Source organism: Polypterus senegalus, chromosome 3, assembly GCF_016835505.1.
Source record: "Polypterus senegalus isolate Bchr_013 chromosome 3, ASM1683550v1, whole genome shotgun sequence".
NCBI lineage: Eukaryota > Metazoa > Chordata > Cladistia > Polypteriformes > Polypteridae > Polypterus > Polypterus senegalus.
In genome coordinates, this window is record NC_053156.1 from 268,624,072 (window position 1) to 268,644,932 (window position 20,861).

The following is a 20,861-nucleotide window of genomic DNA, read 5'->3' on the forward strand; positions in this document are numbered from 1 at the left end:
AGGGAGGCGTCCAGGAGGCATCCTGATCAGATGCCCGAGCCACCTCATCTGACTCCTCTCAATATGGAGGAGTAGCGGCTCTACTCTGAGTCCCTCCCGGATGACTGAGCTCCTTACCCTATCTTTTAAGAGAAAGCCCAGACACCCTGCGGAGGAAACTCACTTCAGCCACTTGTATTCGCAATCTCGTTCTTTCGGTCACTACCCATAGCTCATGACCATAGGTGAGGGCAGGAACATAGATCGACTGGTAAATTGAGAGCTTTGCCTTACAGCTCAGCTCCTTTTTCACCCTGTAAGGACCACAGCATTATATAACATAAAAATGCAGAGAGATGAAGTAAAAGACATTTTTCCCAAAAAAGTAACTTGAAATTAATATCAATTCTAGAAATGGCAAAATGGTCCAGATCTTTTTTTATTTAAGTTTTTGAGCTTGTGATTCCATCACTGAACCCAAATGATTATGTAACCTTAAACACCAAGGCATAATTCACACTCTGGTATAGACTTTGGCCTCTTGATAAGAATAATGATGGCCTTCTATTTTGCTCCATCTAATGGCCAACAAACATACTGAAATGAGTTGTAATAATACATATTTCTCAGAACAATCGGGTGAGAGGACATAAAATTGCATATCCTGGTCCTCAGTTAAATAAATAAAAATAAATAAACAGCACAGCACGTCTTCATTGCATCCTTTTACCTGTTTTATCCCCTATGTTTTATTAATTACTGTCAGACTATATGTAATTCTCACACACATTTATTATGCATGGATAATACAGCTGATAATGGATTTCAAAATTAGTTGCCTGCTCATTTTCAGGAATATGTAGGGTTATTTATTCAGAGAGATTTTGCCAATCTGTCTGAGAACTAGAAATCTTCACCATTGCTTGCTATTACTAAAGGCATTAAACTCTTTTGAACTGGATGACATGCACTAGATACTCTAGCTCTATACAGTGCTGTTCAGGATTGTTACAAGCTAGTCTGGAGAATTATCATCATGGACCTTTTGATGGTACAGTACTTCTAACAGGAGCAGATTTGAATTTAATTAAAGTTTGTTGCCAGGCAGCATAGTTGCTTGGAATTTCTCTTGGTGGTACTGTACATCCATACACTAAAGTAAATACAATGAACAGCACAACACATGACACCATCCCAACATTACTGGATTTACAGTCCTAGGCAACAGCAGTACCTTGCACAAAACACAATTAAATAAAACAATTTGACTCCTGCCCTGTAATATAATGTATCATGTATGCCTTATACAATATATAGGAAAAAAAATTGAGATCAGGAAAAAATAGAGATGAATCAGAAATCGTGTTTAGCCAGAGTGACAGCAGTAGGATAGAACCTTAGTGTGCTTAGCAGTTCTTGCAATTGGCAAACGGTAACATTTCTGTATTGGTAACAACTGAAAGAGACAGTTGCCTGAGTGAGTGTAAACTTGTTAAATATACTTCCTGCATGTATTCTGGTCTGTACTGTATACAGGTCCTCAGCAGAGTCCAGTTTCAGGCCCACAATCCTTTCTGCTGACTCAATGACATGCTGTAATTTACATTTTGATTGAGCAGATGCACTGCCAAAACAATGACAGCTCAAAAAAACTGAACCAGCACTTGCAAACCAGTAGCTCACTTATTGGTCAGGGATTGCTGTTTTGTTTGTATTTTTTTTTTCTTTTAACATTTTGTGAATAAAATGAGCTTGGTGGGTTTTGTTCATGCCATAGTGCCACTGCTACCCTATAAACCAGCTGAATAAGTGGTTTAGATAATTGATGTATGACTGAAATGTTATCCATGTGTTTGTTTTATGAAATGGTCACATTTGTTGGTACCCCAATGTGCTGTATACCTCCTGAAAAGTGATTACACGAAAAGCAGTTGTTCCCTGTATACCTGCATGCCTTTGATATGTCATAGAGTGAAGCAAAGAAAATATTTAAAAATGGCCCAATACTCCTGTAGTATCCATAGAAAACATCATAAATAGTTTGATTAGAGTGATTTTTCAAACTAGCTGTTTTCTTTAATTAGTGTCACACACAACTCCATTCATGAAATCAGTCAGTCAGCCTGTTTAAATGGAGAAAAGTAGTCACTCTGCTGTTAGGTCCCATTGTGTGTCCAACACTGAACATGGACCAAAGAAAGCAAAGGAAAGAGTTGTCTGAGGAGGTCGGGCAGAAAGTTATAGACAAGCTTGCTAAAGGCAAAGGCTATAAGACCACCTCCAAGCAGCTTGATGTTCCTGTGACAACAGTTGTAAATATTACGTCTAAGTTCCATGGGACTGTAGCCAACCTCCCTGGACGCATCCACAAGAGGAAAATCAACCCCAGAACGAGCAGAAATTTGTGAGAATGGTAGACCGAAAAACAAGAACAACTTCAAAAGAGATGCAACATACAAGCTGAACTCCAAGGTCAAGGTCCATCAGTGTCTGATTACACCATCTACCTCTTTCTGAATGACAGTGTGCTCATTAGAAGAAAACAGAGGAAGGCTCCACTGTGGGAAGAAAAACATAAAAAAGCCAGACTGGAATTTGCTAAAATGCATATTGACAAGCCACACTGCTTCTGGGAGAATGTCCTTTGAACAGATGACACCAAGCAGGAGTTTTTCAGCAAGTGACATCAGCTCTGTGTCCACAGATGAAATAACGAATCTTTCAAATAAAAAAGCACCATACTTACTGTGAAATATGGAGGAGGCTTGGTTATGTTTTGGGTCTTTTTTGCTGCGTCTGGCACCCAAGTCTGCGCAGGGAACAATGAAATCTCAAGACATTCTGATAATTAACAAAAATACACTGCTAAAAGCACCTAAGAATGACTAAGAACAAACAATAGCAGTATTGTTAAGTGGCATTCTATGAGCCCTGATTTGAACCTTATTGAACATCTGTGGGAAGAAATGAAACATATAGTCTGGAGAAGGAATACTTCAGACCTGACACAACTGGAGCAGTTTGCTCAGGAAAAGCTCCAGGAATCGCTTGTTTGCACTGATTTACTGATAAAGGTTATACATCCAAATATTAGGTTAAGGGTCCCATCAGTTTTATCCATGCCATTTTCATTTGTGTTATAATTTGAAATATTCTGTTGAATCAAAACTCTAAAGCAAAGGCAGATTTATGTTAAAAACAATAAAAGATTGTTGGTTCTTCAATTTTTGTGGAGAGATACCGTCAAATTTGTCCACATCTGTAAATTTCCAGCTAGTGACTTATGAATTAGGTTCCTCATTACTTACAATGAGTCTGCAAACACATGTTAGAAAAGCTTTGGAGATAAGTTACTTATGCTTTTTTTCCTTTCTGATACTTGGATTTTACTTAAGTAACTATGTGGCAGATTTGCCAAAGACCATGTGCTATATTCACAGTGCTAACTAAGCACACTCCATGCAGGTCTAAACATTTGTATGAGTGTAGTCGTGTGTGTTTACAATGGACATAATGAGGAGCAGCAGGTTTTGTCAGACCCAGAGCAGGAAATCGGAGACTAAGGTCAGATAGAGTTTTTATAAATATTGTGGGTGGGGTTTGTTTTGTTTTTTTTGTTTTTTTTTAAGAACAAGCCAAAAATAACTGCGACAAATGTTTTTCTTTTTTTTTTTTTTCTTCATCTTTTTTGTTTATTTTAATACCTTGGAGTCCATAGTGTAATGACTGACTGGCATGACTTGTGTGCCTAAGTATACATCAATTGTTGCTTTAGGCATTTCCTCTTCAAACAGCACTCAGCTGCTTATGGGATTTCATAAGAAAAGCTGCAAACTATCTGTAAAGTTGTACTTTTTTTCAGGCTTCAGCGGCTCGGAGTCCTGGAGGAATCCCTGATGGATGCATCAGCCAGTGAGACCAGCAAAGATTATATAAAGACGTATCAGCCCCCTGAAATCAGCACCATCTATGGCGTCTCCAGTAAACTGGCCCTGCTCTTTCAGAACTCACAACACAAGTAAGAAGTTGTTCAATGTTATTTACCTCCATCCACAGCTGATGGTAACACTTACCTCCCATTCCTTATTTAGCTCAGTAAATGAAGCGGTTCATATAGAAATAAAGTAGTACAGCCTTTGACTACTAGGGGTCACTCTTGAGCCATCCCAAATCCAAACAAAAACCAAGGAGACACAATATAAAACAAGAATGGCATTTTGTTACAAGAATTATTTAATATGACAAGGAAAACGCAGAAGTATAAAAGAAAAGGGAAAATAATAAATCTTCATGCCAAGTGGCTAATCTATATACACGGTGTTCCCAGACAACCATGAGGGCTGACTCGTTCATTTTCCCACATAGCATCCCCTTCTCTACTTTCCTTGTACTTACACTCTTTTATTCACACTCCCACACTTTTTTCACACTTATCCTCCACCAGTTGACATCCTTTTAATGTCTCGCGTCCTAATTTCAAATTAATTAGCTTCATGGCCTGAAATGGCTCTTAAGTTTTGACCAGAAACTACTTCCAGATATGTCCCATGAATGACATCCTGGGTTCTGCATATCATGATGTAGTCATTGCTAAGGTACTAAGATCTCCACTTGCCCCAGGGTGTCGAAGGTCAAAAGGCCCCTCCATCCCCATACACAGGCATGTACTTCTACATTATGAACATTACATGCTGTATGTCAGTAGTAAATCAGGTACACATTTTCAAGTTAACCTTCCCTTTTTGTTCATTAGTGTATTGCACTCATCAAATAGTTTAATACATTAATTGTAAAATCTCATCTCTGGGAAGTAGCTTTATTCTAATAGTGCATTAATTAAACATTTTAAAGACATATACAACTTTGTGGTATTTGTTGCAACAAATAAAAAAATCAAAGGTAAGTCCTGGAGAGAAATCCTAGAGAATTAAATTTACAGGATATAAAAGTAGACGTATGCAAGTGCAGAGGAAATTTTACATATGCCAAAAGAATGAGTAGGCAGTTACCCCAAAAGTAGCCAGTAACTGAAACTGTCCATTCAGGTTTAACATTGTTGATGCATCATATCTTCTGCAGTACCATCATTGTCTTCCATGTCGTTGCTCAGTCTGTGTTTTTTTTTATATATATATATATATATATATATATATATATATATATATATATATATATATATATATATATATATATATATATATATATATATATATATATATACCTGTGTATGTGTGTGTATATATATATATATATATATATATATATATATATATATATATATATATATATATATATATATATATATATATAAAATATGTATGTATGTGCACGTTGCTACTAGAGCAGCATTATTTTGTTTGTAAATGAAGGCTTTATCAGTGGGTTTCATAGCAGGTTGGAATATTCACTTACATTCAAACTTCATGATCAGGTGGTGGCGGTGGCACAGAACACCACCAGAGAAGAAAACCGAGAAAAGCAAAGATTAATAAAGACTGCAGATTCATTTGAAGAGTATGATCATTCTATGTATATCTAGTGCATGAAGGGTAGAACTAAACTGTAGTTGGAAAAGGCCAAATTAAACACGTAAAAATGATCTGCTTTAGAAATGACGTGTAAGTCTCTATCATTTGTCTCAAGTGCAATATTAAGAATTTTAGAGTTATTCTTCAAATCATGTGTTTTTTTTTTTGTTTGTTTTTTTTTCCAGCTGCAAATGTCAAGAATAATTTTCCACAAACTGCAATTCTTTCTTTTTAGCTGCATCTCTTTTTGAATGATCAACTTTGAGTTTGTCTCTTTTTTGAAGCGCAGTAACACGTTAATGCAGCAGTCTCATAAGACCCATAAGTTAGTTGCCTGCTCTGATCACGCTCCACCCATATCAAGCTACTAGGACTCGTATTTTTTTTATTTTAAAAAGCTTTTTCTATAGGTCTGATTGGACTGGTTTACAAGCTTGATGATCATAGTGGGGTTGGGATGTTTACTATTTAGCGAGCTGCTCCCAGTAAAAATTTGTACTTTTCCTGGTATTTTTTTCTCGTATATCATGATTAAAGAAGATGCATCTACTAAATACTGACTTGAAGAGGATTAATACCTACACAATGAACTTGTTTTGTGTTTTATATTTGTAATTAATTTAGACCACTTTGAAGGGATCTGTTTTCAATTTGACATCAGTGTCAAAAAAGTCAAGTTCAAACCAGTGTGAATTAATGTTGTATAACTGTAAAATATGAAAACGTCCAAGAGGTGAATACCTTTTTTGTTAGGCATTGTATAATGCACACTGTCTGTGTAACTGTGAAGACCCTGCTGATTTAAGTGTCCTCCCCCATGAAGGACTGATAGGAGGCAATTAAAACCTGTTCAGTGTGGCAGCTAGAATACATTGCTTTCTTCTACCTGATGTCCACTTCCACTGTTATAATTGAGCTAACATGACATTGTTTTTTTAAATAGGAAGGGGGACCTCCTTACTGCCACTGAAGTCAGGACCATTGTAACAGACTATGTGAAGACCAATGAACTAGTCCACACTGAAAACAAAAAGTAAGCGCCTTTTTTATATTTACTCTGGTGACTTTTTTTTTTCTTTGATTAGGTAGTTAATGCTAGTCCAACATGCCAGGCCACTGTAAGATTCAAGGCTGGCTTTTTGTAAAATCTGCAGTTTTTTAAAAGGCCATCAGGTAATGTAGGTATTGGCGTACAGTCATTTTAAAAGGTGCTGTCAGTAAACTGTGCCCAAGTGAAATCGTAAACGTTGCATTGTGTCCATAAAACAGATCTTTTTTTCATTTTTTATTTCCTCCACAGCTATATTAATGTGAACCCCATCCTCTGTGACTGCCTTTTAGATAAATCTGAGCAGCATGAAACTGAAGTGCTGAAATGGGATGATCTTTTTTCCAGGTATGTGAAAATCTAAAAACACTGCTTTGGAGCACACCTACTGAAAATATATAAAAGTAGCAAGAATTAAATTTCCAGTTCATTGTATATGTGAAGGAAAACTCTGACAATACTTTTAATTTGAAAATTTGTGCAGTTCCAAATTTATTAATTTATTAATCGCAGCTGCTCTGTTATACACAGATTTTAGTTTTGACCATCTAAAAAATGGCATGTTAATAAAGCTTAACCATTCGTTTGATGATTGATTACAGTAAAGAATTTCACCTTGTGATGAACCACGCACACAACTTATGATGCTGTTACAGGAAGTGCAGTTTGCTTCAGGTAATGTACAGTGTGTACTGTGAAGTTAGCATTAGCTTTTACTTGCAGTCCAAGAAAACGATTTCTGAGCAGGAAACACAACACACCAACTGTAAAACTACACACTGTTTCATACTTTATTAATTTATTTTAAGGAGAAGTATTCATTTTATTATAATAAATTGCGAGAAAATGCAAACCTAACCTTTCTAGTGCATGTTAAATTGTTCTAGCAAGTAACACACATGTCCTCCTGCAGCAGACTGTGTGGAATTGTCGTAATTTGGAGGACCACTTGGCTCATTTTAAGGAGGCAAAGCATTTAGGGAATGCTGGAACATTCAGTGATTCAATGGTGAGGGGAAAAACATATAAAATGAGTGGGCCAATGTGGCTTATTGTCTAGACTGTTGTCTGTGGAGGAATGTCGAATATGTAGCTTTTAGATCTAAACTCTACCAGAGACTTGCCAATCAGCCTAAATGTGCTCCAACTGTAAAAATAAAAATAGCAGTTACAGTTATTTGTTCAAGTTGCTTTGAATAAATGGAAATGTACAGCTGCCCCACTCTTAGGTTTAGATCAGTGAAAGGGAACCTTTTTCGAGTTGCAGTGCACTACGTCCAAAAGTTTTTCTTTCGCGGCGCACCTGAGGGACTGCCCATAAATAAAGTCGTGACAACACAATCTATGGACAATCGCCAATAAAAACAGTTCATTTTTACAAGTTTGAAAGACATTTTATTAATAAAGGAATCAAAGGATAAATCTTAAATTTAATTAATGTGAATGTTGAGATTGTTTTTCAGCACATATGAGATTGATGCGTCGATCAATTTCCGAAAGACAGATGTTTCCTTGTCGATCATTTGAAGTCTCTCGCGTTTCTTAGACTTCATTTCCGCAAGTGTTCCGTTATGTTTTTCCAACATAAAATATTTTTTTAAACATTATCTTTTTAATCAACCAAAAGTTCAAAAACACTAGCAATTAGACAATCATTTTGTCCAGGGAACGACTCCACATAAAAGAAAGTGGTAGGAGTGATCAGTGAAATAGAGAAAAATAGAGAAAAAAGGTAGAAAGAAAAAGTCATACACGGAGCTGCTGGAATGGCTGCCACTCACGGCGGCACTGGATGTCCTAAGTTTATACTAAGATGATAACTGTATGGCACAGAAGTAAAACTCTTTAAAATGAGAGATGGCTGGGAAGTTACTTGGTGTCATACATAACGATGATATTCAGTGATCTTCTTGTCCATGGCACACATTGCCTTATATTATGGATGTAATTAGTTTTCAAAATCTGCTAAATTGCACATAATTCTTGCTCATCTTTTACAGTCTAGTTAGTTCTTCAAACACAGGTGATAAAGAAGGAAAATGTAAAAAGACTATATGTGCTATTCGTCAGCAGATATCTACAAGTTCAAAACTGAAATCTGTTGGTTGAGCATTCAGCATTCAGACCCCGCACTCCGTTTTCTCTGATAGTCCTAATGAGGATATAAGAACCTCCAGTTCACCTTTACTAATCACGCATTTATTGTTAGGTATCGATGAGAGGATCTTTGTGCCATAATTATAAATTAACCAGCTTTTGCAAATGATACACAGTTACACATTAAACAGCGTTTGCAAGTTACTTTGAATTTGTTGTGCTTAATAACGGAGATACTCCGTTGTAGACATACTTTTTAAGACTTATTTTTCAACTCTATATTAAAACAGAAGTATTCCCAAAAATGTAAGTATTAATATGATGCAACTCTTTATTTTTTTTTTAATTTTACTGAAATTCCTACCTTCTATTTCTGATTGTTTTTAATCAGAAACTGTCTTCTGTTTATTTGAGGATTTTAAAATATGGGAATACTGTAATGTTCTCAGTTGTATCACTGCTGTCTAGGCCCCAGGTGCTGTATGCTGAAGATTTGTTACTTTGCTACCTTTATTTGATTTCCAGTGGTTAAGCACTGTAGTTAAAGATATTTTGCAAAAGTGCACAATACTCCTTTTTGTGTTTATAGTAGACAGAATTAGCACATAGTATTGCTCAGGTATGTAACGTTAGGCTCTGGTCTGGCCATTTTGTCTGCTAGTCTGGCTTTAGTTTGTTTGGATGCTCTGAGCCAGCTGGTGACACGGGTGGGCAAAGTGTAGTACACAGGAAACAAAAAACCCACTGGGATCACCAGGGTCAAAGCTGTGGGTTCCAGATTAGTCTGTCTTTTATGTATGGCCACTCTTTATCAAGCCTCAGCCAAGACCCTCCTGCAAAAGTGCATGGAAAGGCACCATCAATGCAGAAAAATATATTCAGGTTCTAGAACAACATATGCTCCCATCCAGACGTCATCTCTTTCAGGGAAGACCCTGCATTTTTCAACAAGATAATGCCAGCCCACATTCTGCTTCAATCACAACATCATGGCTGCGTAGGAGAAGGATCCGGGTACTGAAATGGCCAGTCTGCAGTCCAGATCTTTCACCTATAGAGAACATTTGGCGCATCATAAAGAGGAAGGTGCGACAAAGAAGGCCCAAGACGATTGAACAGTTAGAGGCCTGTATTAGACAAGAATGGGAGAGCATTCCTATTTCTAAACTTGAGAAACTGGTCTCCTCGGTCCCCAGACGTCTGTTGAGTGTTGTGAGAAGAAGGGGAGATGCCACACAGTGGTGAAAATGGCCTTGTCCCAACTTTTTTGGGATTTGTTGACACCATGAAATTCTGAATCAACATATTTTTCCCTTAAAATGATACATTTTCTCAGTTTAAACTTTTGTTCCATGATTTATGTTCTATTCTGAATAAAATATTAGAAGTTGGCACCTCCATATCATTGCATTCAGTTTTTATTCACGATTTGTATAGTGTCCCAACTTTTTTGGAATCGGGTTTGTATAAAGTACAAGAATCGTAAAAATATTCAACCTCGAGATTTTGTTGAATCTTGACGTTTAGACCTTCCTGAGTCCGAAAATACCATTTTTGAAATTATATCCATCTGTGTGTCAACACGATAACTCAAATGCTTTGACCTCGGTCAGTGAGATTTCTGTACACCGGCTTTATATCAAAAATAAGAAATCCTATCAACTTTTGGGCCACTTCTGGCAACCTGAAGTGGTACTTTAACCGAATACTTTGGCGAATTTTCAAGTAAACTGGTTATAATTACTGATAGACGATTCAAATTTTGTATAGATATTTCTAATGATTAAAAGCAAAGATATGAAATTTGACAAAAATTACTCAACCGGAAGTGGTTGTTTTTTATTTAAACAAATCCAAATTTTTGGTATCGTGGAAATAGAAATGTGTACACGATATTAAAAACTGTATTCAATATAATGCATATTCGTTCAATAAATATTATTAATTTTATTTTAATTTATACATCATCAGTTTAACAATAACGTGTAAACATTGAACATGCCATCTAAATAATGGGAACAATAAGCTGCTACATCCCTGTCGTGTTCTTGGTAATACATTTTTTTTCTATTTTTTTTCCGCCATCATTATTATAATTAATTGTAGGTAAATACAGTTTTACCTATAGAAATTTATTGCAACAAATATTATATAATACTAACACTTTTTCTATGTTTTTAGGTGACTATAACTCTTTACTTTGCATGTAATCTAGGCAATGCGCATGAAATCATGAAAAAAATCCACCACTGTTTTTGATCTCCCTAAGTGCGAAAATATAATTTTAATATAAAGTTTGATTATTAATAGAGATAAATGATTGTGTATCGATATTTTAACTATCGATATTATCATTTAATTATGATGAGGAACAAAGAGATATGATATTTCAGAAATTTTGCGTAGCTGGAAGTGGTTCTGATGACCTTTTCCTCTATCTCAGTATACGAGAAAATGGAGGGGAGCGCACTCCCGATATTACATTATACAGAAGCATATATTTAGAAAATTTTTTAATTTTTGTTTCTGACTCGACTCCTTGTTGTGTTGTAACCAAGAGTGCTGTCATGCCTTGCTTATCCTCTTAGTTAAAGGTGGTCAGTTCAAAGTGCTTAGATTAGGAAGAAAACCTGGGAAAACAGGAGTTAAACCACAGCCCTTTGATTCTACTTTGTGTTGCACTGCACTTCCATTCTTGGTCAAACCTTACTCGGCATGCTCCTGCAGAGGTGCACGGTACTCCTTTTTGTAAATTATTGTAGACATAAGCAGCACAGGGCATTGCCCAGGTAAGTAATGTTAAGCTGTGGTCATTTTGTCTGCTTGTCTGGCTTCAGTCTGTTCAGGTGTTTCACTTGTTCTGAGCCAGCAGGCGGTCACTGGTGTGCAAACTGTAGCACACAAATTAAAAAAAAAAAAAAAAATTGGATTCAAGAGTGGTCTGTCTGTTCCATATACTCGTAGAGAGCAAGTAAGCAAGATTTGATCTAGTTCGATCAATGAGAAAAGGAAATGTATAGGGAACATACAGACAGACTATGTGTGTGTGTGTGTATAATGTTTTTGCAGTATGTTGAAACGGGGCCTTCACATGTGATTGTAATGTTTCTAGATGTCTGGACAGAATGCAGCCTTACCACCAGCTCATGTTCCCCGACCAGCCACCTATCATTCGGAAGGGACATATTGCACCAATAGATATTTCTGTAGCATCACGAGGCTCTAACAAAAAGGTACATTCTGTTTTTCATGTTTCATCTGGTTATGCTGTTTTTTTTTTTTGTTTTTTTTTTATATAAATATATAAGTGAAGCATAAGATGCAGAACTCATTCTTGAATTCCCTTTAAGAAGCTGATATGGCCTAGCCAAGCTCACATTAATGACATACATTACTTTGTGTAATATTTTAAACATGACAAAAGTTAAGGGTTAATTGGATAGTATGTGAATGCATGTTGTGCTTCACATTCATGTAATTTCTTATATGACGGTCTGAACTTATGATAGACTAAGTGCTTACACAGATTCACAAAATGCCAACAAAAAATGGAAATCAGTGTGTCATGCCACATATACTGTAAATACACATATGAACTTAAATGAAGCAGCAACACAGAGAGAGAGAGAGAGATACATTTGATCTTACTTGCTCCCATTGGAGAACACTTGAAAATAAAACAAAAAAACATTCAAAGGAAAGAACTGACCGAGTGGCAAGAATAGAGGAAAAAGAACCACAACTTTAGTTAATGAAGTTTCTGGCAAAATAAAAATTTTGGCTATCCTGGACAGGCTGGGTGGCCTCCATCTCCTCGGGCCTTATTTCTAAAACTTTGCGTTGATTCAACCATGAAAATATGCGCACGGCAGAAAAATAGGAAATTGAATATAAAACCAGGGGTGTATACAACTCTACACAATATACCCTTTACTAACCACAATCACCTTGTAAATGTGCATATTTATATATGGGGCATGCTAATTGCTCTCATACAAATGCAATCACAATGCTGTAGAACTTCACTGTCTAGTAGAACAGCCTTCAACCTTATGCATCGAGGCCCCGCCACCTGCATTCAAGAATACCTGGCTATGTTCCACATCTGAGAGCACAAGATTGTGTGGCATTGTAGTGTCACTCTTGTGCATTCTGGGAGTTAATATTAAACACCGACATTTCTTGCTTTCGTAACTTGCTGTCAGTAAACAAAAAGATGCAAGTAACAAAGGAGGCAGCTCCTCACCAACTAACTTGGTTTCTTTAACATCTATGGTGTTAATCGTGAAGTATTCACTTTCAGCTTATTTTTATATAGTGCTCTTTACTAAATGCAGATGCAGAGCGCTGTGACAAATTCTCAGGTAAAATGCAAACATAAATTTTACACATTACTATATATAGAATTAATACATATAAAGGCACATCTGTTTAAAAAGAATTGGGGAAAAAAGTGACAGAATTATAGTTGCTAATCTGCAAAAAGAAAACTACAGTGGTACCTCAGTATACGTCCTTGATCCTTTGACTTATACCAAACAGGACGTATACCAAACAAATTTTTCCCATAAGAAATAAAGGGAAAATGATTAATCCGTTCCCATGAAAAAAAATCCTATTATTATTGGCATATTACACTTTGATGGAGTTTTATGAAATAATTTAAACACTGCTTAATACTAAAATACATAAATACAAAAGCAAATAGAGGAAATAAATGAAAATATAACCGTCACTTTACTTTTTAATAACGTCTTTGTTTTTCACAATCGTAGATGCCGTCGTTCTCGGCATACGGTATGCAGCAGCCAAGTCCCGGATACACATGCCACCTTCATACTTTTCAACAATCCATTCAAATTTATGTGGAAAAACACAATCACGTGAAAATTCACAGAGAGTTATAGCGCGGGTTGTTCACTGAATGCTAGCAGCCAGTGTACTGACGCTCATGGGCAGTCAGTCAGTCTCGAGAAAAGGCAAACAAGGGTAGCGCACGGTGTTCTAGCATGCGAGTCGTATTCCAAACAAGGGTCGTATACCAAGCAAAATGTTTCGTGTCCAAACAGGACGTATACCAAGCTGGACTTATTCCAAAGTGGACATATACCAAGATACCTCTGTAATTTGGATGATGTCCTCAGATAGGAAAAAAAACTGCAATGTAAGAAATAGCCAGTGTAGCAGATTAAAGTCACAGATTGAAATAACAAGCTCAGTTATCAGCAAGTATTGACTTTTATTTAAGATGTTGGGTTGGAACAAAAACCTGCAGCCACTGTGGTGGTCCACAATCAAACCTGAGCCCCCTTGCTTTAGAAGTGATTGCTGCTAGTCAGTCTCATACATTTGCTTTGCATTTCACTTTCAGTCAGTACTGCACACTTATTTCACACACTAGAGTGATTCGTTTTTCTGGCATTAGAATAACAAATTGTTTTCTGTTCTTTAGGTTACTCTTATCAAAAATCTTGAACTCTATGGTTTGGAACCACAGGCTGTGGCCTCATGCCTACAACAGAGAGTACAAGCAAGTTCCACCATCAGCCCTCTCCCAGGGTCTAAGGACAAGGTTCAAGTTCAGATTCAAGGCAACCAGGTCAATCACGTCGGCAGATTACTCCTTGGTATGTGCTGGGCGGTGGGAAAGTCATCACATTAATAGAGTGTTTAGTAACGGGGCCTGTGTCAGTGTTTGGGCTTTTCAGTCTGTCAAGACTTAATCTGACTTATGGGAAAATGCATTTAGGACTGAAACCAGGAAGCATTGTGGGAATCTGGAACAAACTACCGAGACATGTAATTGAAGCAGAAACAATGACAACCTTTAGGATGTATCTGTATGAGATATTGGGATAGGTTAGATATTAGCTAAAACAAAAACAAAAAAATATTTGATGGACTGAACGGACCTCTCTAATTTGTCAAGTTTCTTGTGTTCTAACTGGAAGTAATGGCATAGGCTGAACAGCTTCTTTATCAGTGGCTCCATTTCATTGCTGAACAGTATGACTTTCTCAGGGATTCAGAATCCACAAGGTGTCAAGTGGGCATCATGGGGTTACTGACCCATGTCTAGTGTCACACATGAGCTACACAGAAGAGCTTCCTCCATCTTGTCCTGCAGATGGTGAACTGCTTTATTAAGTCAAACTGAGTGTCGTGCCCCAGGAGCCGAACGAGGGCCTTTCGAACATGTTCAGCTGAGCGGAATTGATGTGCACATCTTCAGTGCCATTCAAACATTGTTCTGTTTGTATCCAGTGTGTGTCATGAAGATTCACAACGTGCTTTTAACCTCCTTAGTGTTATGGCGGGGAAAAAGAGTGAAAAACATTTATTTTTTTCAACAAGAAAAAAAGTTATGTGTAACAGAAACAAGTACATACTAAAAGGGCAACATAAATACTGTAGATGAGGTATTTGTTTTGTCCACAGCTGTACTGATGCAGATTTAGGACACATACTTTGTGTGATATGTTTTGAAACGGTCACCAACACCCAATGTTTCTTTGCCACTTTCCTTACAATATATATTTATTTTTTAATTGCTTGCACTACCGTAGGCTACCACAGCACAAGGCTTTGTGACTTTAACATTACCCTGAAGCAAACATTGATAGCTGCTGCATTATGAACAATGCTTAGGGGGCTTTCTTGTTCTTTTAATAGATTGCAGTAATGTTGTCTTTTTTTTCCCCCCACAGAGCTACTTGCACCAAGGTAAACCTTCACCAGACCAAATTCAACAGGCATATCACCAATTAGATTGTACGGATGCCACATCAGCTTTTCATTTATAAACCAAAAAAAAAAAAAAAAAATCCACCATATTGATGAGTTACCGTAGACTGGCAGAATACAGAGAAAAATTCACAATATTTTTGCAGTATGACATTATTTCATTTACAGCAGTGGTTTCCAACCTGTTTTTGGCCATGCCCCACCTAGGCCTCTCTAAAATCATGATGTCCTCCACTGTAACATATACCTTATTCTTATTATTACCTGTTCAAAAAGTGAACTCCTGCTCACATGGAGGAAGCCCATAATGTCATTAATTTTGTCTAAACAAACTTCCAAAGAACATGGAAACAAAAGAGGGAAAGGATAGTTGAAGTACTGACAAAGAAATCACTAAGAAATTGTTAAAAAAAAATGTATAATATGAAGTAATATAGAAATACAGTTTTGAAAACATATAATAATAGACATGATATTCATAAATATAAAATAACTTTTAATGACAGCTTTTTCTGTAATATTTTGATCATTTTATATTTGTTATATTACAAAATTTTATAATCTTTGTTACAATTCATATTATTTTGATGATAAAAACAATTTCTAAGTAGAAAAACCCAAGCTGGTTGTAAAATCATAAATTATAGGGTTCTTCATCCCTTCTATCTTTATATAAATATATAAATGTTGCTGTAAAAAATAAAAATGAAAGTTGTTTATTTTTTTTATCATTTTTAACAGTGAATTTCTGTTTTTTCATTTTATAAATTCTCAAATTGCCCGCCCGTGGCGCATGTGCCCCACGTTGAGAATCACCGATTTGCAGGATGGCAGCAGAATAATGTCCATAGCGTTATTTGGGCCCAACACTCCATATATCATCAAAATTGGTTATTTACATAGAATTTCACGCCTGAGAGGACTTGAAAGTTAACACCAACACCAGTCCACACTAACACTCGCAGGAATAGATCTCAAGTGTTTTCACCATATTCTGGTCCAATTATCAGTGTGAATCAGAACTGGGATTCATTAGATCCGTCTCACAGAGTCCAGTGTTTTTTATTCCTTAGCCCACTACAACTGTCCCACCTTCATTTTTTTTCTTTTGCTGTTATAACCTATTTTGTGACTAGGTTTGGTGAGTTATGATTGTGATCTGCATCGTTTTGTACCTCTCTTGTGCTGTTGAAGTTTTGTACCCATCCTTGCATACCCTGACAATGTCATGTGTTAAAATCCCAGGAGGGTTGCTGATTCTGATACACTTATGTCAGTGTGCTGGGCGCCAGCTGACAGGTTGCATTCCAGTTACTTCAGTATTTAATTTTGCCCATTTGCCTTCTGAACTGTACTTGCATGCACACAATCTGTTACTTACGTGCCTTCCTGCTTTTAACAATGTTTTTGGCACGTACGCTGGCGTCACTGATTCAGCATTCATGTCTTAGAGAGTGCAGACAGGCCTAATAAACTGGCCACTCACTTTATACCCACAAGTCCAAAAAATATTCAGTTATACTGAATGTAAGGAAACTTCTGTTTTGTGTTGCTTCTTAAAAATACAAATGAAGTGCAGCTTTCAAAAGATGAAAGTTGAATTTGGCTCGGGTCACGTGACACAGCTCACACCCATTCCTGTTTGCCTTGTGCTTCAGTGAGGCACTTTTCCTATGCTTTTGCTCCCAGTGCCATTGCAAACTGTAATCTTTACATTTTGCCAGTTCACCTGGTTCAGCGGTACTTGTACGACTAATCTTAAACAGGACCTCTTTTGTAAAGCTGCCTTCTCACACTTTATTTCAAACTCAAAACAGGAATAGCAGAAGCTGGGAAAACTTCAGTTCATGCTAACACTACAGAGGCAAGAAGAGGCCTTGTCAGTGAAAGCAAAAGGCTCAAGTAAATAAGGGGACATTTTTAAAAGGTTTATTTGTTGTAACAGACAGATGTCTAGACGTTTCTGGTAGTTTGTCACTTTGTTTCAAAACATACTGTGGATGCTAGGGGTCGCTTTTGCCACGTGAAACCCACCAGGCAGACGTCCAAGACACACGTTTAAAACGGCAAGAATAATTTCTTTAATAATAATCTTCAATAAAGTGCACAAAGCACCGCACACTCCACAATTCTTTCAATAATCACAATAATAAGCACAATCCTCCACTCCCAGCAGCTCTATTACACTACCTCCAAACTCCGGCTCCACTTGCTTATTTTCCAAGAGTCCTTTTATAGTCCATGACCTGGAAGTATTCTTTCTCCGGGTCAAACGCCACATCCTCCTTCCTTAATTATCCCAGAAGTACTGCGGGCTTCCGTCCTCGTGACTCCAAATTACTTCCGGGTTAGTCCCCAGGTATCTTGGTGAGCTCCCCCTAGCGGCACCCATGGCATCCAACAGGGCTGAAGAAATGGACTCTATGTCCCATGCTGCCCTGAGGGAACCATTTCCGTCCAGGGGAGCTGCCATCTAGCGTCCCGGGAGATGTAGTGCCCTGAAAAGGCTGCTATTCTTCTTCTGTTTTCTGTTGAGGGACGTCCCGGCCATACTGAAATGCCGGCCGTCCATCACAATACATTTTAACAGGATTCTACTTTCTAAAGGTCCTATGTGAATGCTGTAATGGCAGGGCTGCGTTATCATGATTTGCAGCTGCATCAAAAACATTTGACTGTCTGGTGAGGAGCTTTGGGCTCCACTGCTTAACCAGTCTGGACAAACCTGGCAAAAAGTTTACTTTTGTCATCACACGATTCACTAGTGCTCAATTCTGGGTGTTAGTTGCTGAGAAGTGTACTCCTAGCTGACAAGCCACGTAAGCAGGAGGATCGTTTCACACCAAATAATGTAACGTTGTTTGTCTTAAGCAAGACACCAGCCATGCTGTTTTAAATCGTGATGTCCTTGTACACAGGGTAATGGCTACAGTGTAAAGCCAGAAAGTGATGTATGGGAGAGAGGCAACAAAATCAAAGTGAGAAGAATTGTCATACAGGGCATACCAGTGTTCTTAAAAAGAGACTTTCATAAGGGTTCATCTTTTTGTCATATGTGCATTTGTTTTATTTCCCAGCACTGTGTTTATACTATTTAGGCGTTCAGATGAACCTTTATGCACTGCTAGTACAGTATATATTTAAATGAGTAGGAGCTCACAGGTCTGAACAGAGCAAGACCAGTGCATCTTTCTTGTTCTGAATTGTTCTTATTGTTTTTTGAGGTGCTCCGTTTTGATTTACTTATTCAAAGAAATCTGAAACGTTTATATTGTTGAGAAAACTTTAAAGACTGAAGTTTCCTGTGCCATTTTCTAATTGCCCCTTTTTATTAGGTTTGCTCCCTTAGTTGTATTCAAATGCTGATGGACAATGAAGAGTGCAGAAACGGGAGCAACACGAAATGCTAAATAGGAACAGTAACTTGAGGGCTATACTGACGTGACTGTTCATTTGTAACAAAAATGTCTTACTGACCAGACAAGTCATTTGTGACAGACAGATATTCTTGCAAGAGTGAAAGCGAAGATCTACAGCAAGGGTCTTCAATCACGGTGCTGGAGGGCCGCAGTGGCTACGGGTTTTCATTCCAGCCAGTGTCCTAATTAGAACTCAGTCCTTGCTGATAATGAAAGTTGGTGTTTAACCCCATACCTTGTTAGTCCCTTTATTCATCAAAGGCAAATTTTAGTTACTTTGTAGATCAGAGGTCCTCAATTACAGTCCTGGAGGTCTGCTATGGCTGCAGGTCGGCTTTAACCAATTTCTTGATTAAAACCCTTTTATTTACTACTAAAGCAATACGTTTTTGGGCTTAATTTCAGTTCTCTTGCCTGTTACCATTCAGAACCCTTAATTGCCTATTTTAGATTTTAGCAGCTGCATTTACGTTTTAATTGTTGCCTGTTTTCATAATCAGACATTAGTTATTAATGAGGTGCAGATAACAACCAATAAACCAGCGGCTCTCCAGCTCACGTGCTTACCATGAAGTATCTGTGATAAAAAATGAATGAGAGGGGAATTGGAAGAACCATCAAGTTCTGGTCCACAAAACACATGGATAATGTTCTCACAGAAGGAAACTCTACAGTGCAATTGAAATTGCTCTTGGATGAATGCAAGCATTAACAAGTCAAACCGTTCAATGGACTGAGTTAGAATAAAAACCTGCAGCCACTATGGCCCTCCAGGACCGTGATTGAGGACCCTTGTTGTAGATCAACTACTATTTCTTGACCAATTGCTGAAAAGACCACCACTGTCTCTGATATTGTGTTTAATAACAATTGAATAAGACTCAAAGTTGCCCCATAATCAACCACACATCACATCAGTTCCTTGTTTTAGTCACAGGTACGCAATGAGCCAGAACTGCATCCTCCTCGGTGTTTTTGAGCCCTGGTAGATGTTAATGATGATCGGTTTTCAGGGTTATTTAAATCTCACAAGTGTGTGAATAACTGTCGATTGCCAAAGCCCACCTGAAGTTAATGAGAAACTCTTGCCGTTCATGGAATTGACTGAGCCTTGTTTGGCTAAGTCTTGATTTTAAAAGCACGCTTCATGGAATCCTCACCGGTCTCACCATTTTTAATTTTTTTTAGACGAGTGAGTGACTGATCAATTTAAAATCTGCAGTAAAGGTAATGAAGACATCATTCTGTGTTTGTAAATAAACTCCTAAATAGCTGTGGCTTGACAGGGCCTGGAGTTCATCCACTCTGTGCAGAAAGATGTGCAGGTCTTGGCACTTAGACTGTTGTTTGTGGACATTGTTGAGTAAAAAGAATGTCAAATATCATGTGGTCGTCAGCTAGAACCTGAACAAAGTGACAAACATCACTGCATAAGTTACTGTTGAAATTGTGTCATAGCATTTGCTTTTGTCTAATTTTCTGAACAGTTTTTTTTATTTTAATTTTTTTTACAGAGGAATATAACATCCCCCGCAAGTATATCCAAGGTCTAGATAAAGCTGCAAAGCCCGGGAAGAAAAAATGAACGGCTTGACATCTCTAAGAATATCCTCACTTGTAAATAGAAGTAAGCCAACCAAAACGGCTTGTGTACAAAATAAAAAGTGTCTTATTTAAAACACTAAACCCGTCTCTTTTTAAAATCATTGATCACATTTGATTTACAATGTATCAGTATGTCGGGTGGGCAGCACGCTGGTACAGTTGTGAGCACTGCTGGCTTACAGTTCCAGCATGTTGGCTTCAAGTTCTGGCCTGGTTACTGTCTATAGGGAGTTTGTGGAGTCGCCCCTTCATCAGGAATCCATACAACTTGGCTTGATAACTTGATAGCGACTTGCCCGAGTGAGTGCCTAGTTATTAGACTGGCAAGCCCGTCTGGGATTAGTTGTAAGAGAACTTGATTCTGAAGACAGTGCTGTGCTCACTGGAGTTATACAATGGCACGGTAGTGTTACTAGGTGATGTAGAATCTCACGGACTTGA

General features: G+C 37.5%; 1 protein-coding gene across 2 annotated transcripts in view; it reads left to right on the forward strand.

Annotated features, from left to right (window-relative positions):
- Positions 1–20,498, forward strand: part of eif2d (eukaryotic translation initiation factor 2D) — a 53,075-nt gene extending 32,577 nt beyond the window's left edge. The window contains exons 10-15 of one of the 2 annotated variants that reach the window (XM_039749142.1): positions 3,842–3,997; positions 6,451–6,540; positions 6,808–6,903; positions 11,765–11,885; positions 14,105–14,279; positions 20,330–20,498. In XM_039749142.1, coding sequence (XP_039605076.1) covers positions 3,842–3,997; positions 6,451–6,540; positions 6,808–6,903; positions 11,765–11,885; positions 14,105–14,279; positions 20,330–20,400 — 709 coding nt within the window. In that variant the 3' untranslated portion in view covers positions 20,401–20,498. The remainder of the gene's footprint in view (positions 1–3,841; positions 3,998–6,450; positions 6,541–6,807; positions 6,904–11,764; positions 11,886–14,104; positions 14,280–20,329) is intronic. The other variant, XM_039749143.1, reaches the window with a different exon arrangement.
- The last annotated feature ends 363 nt before the right edge of the window (positions 20,499–20,861 follow it).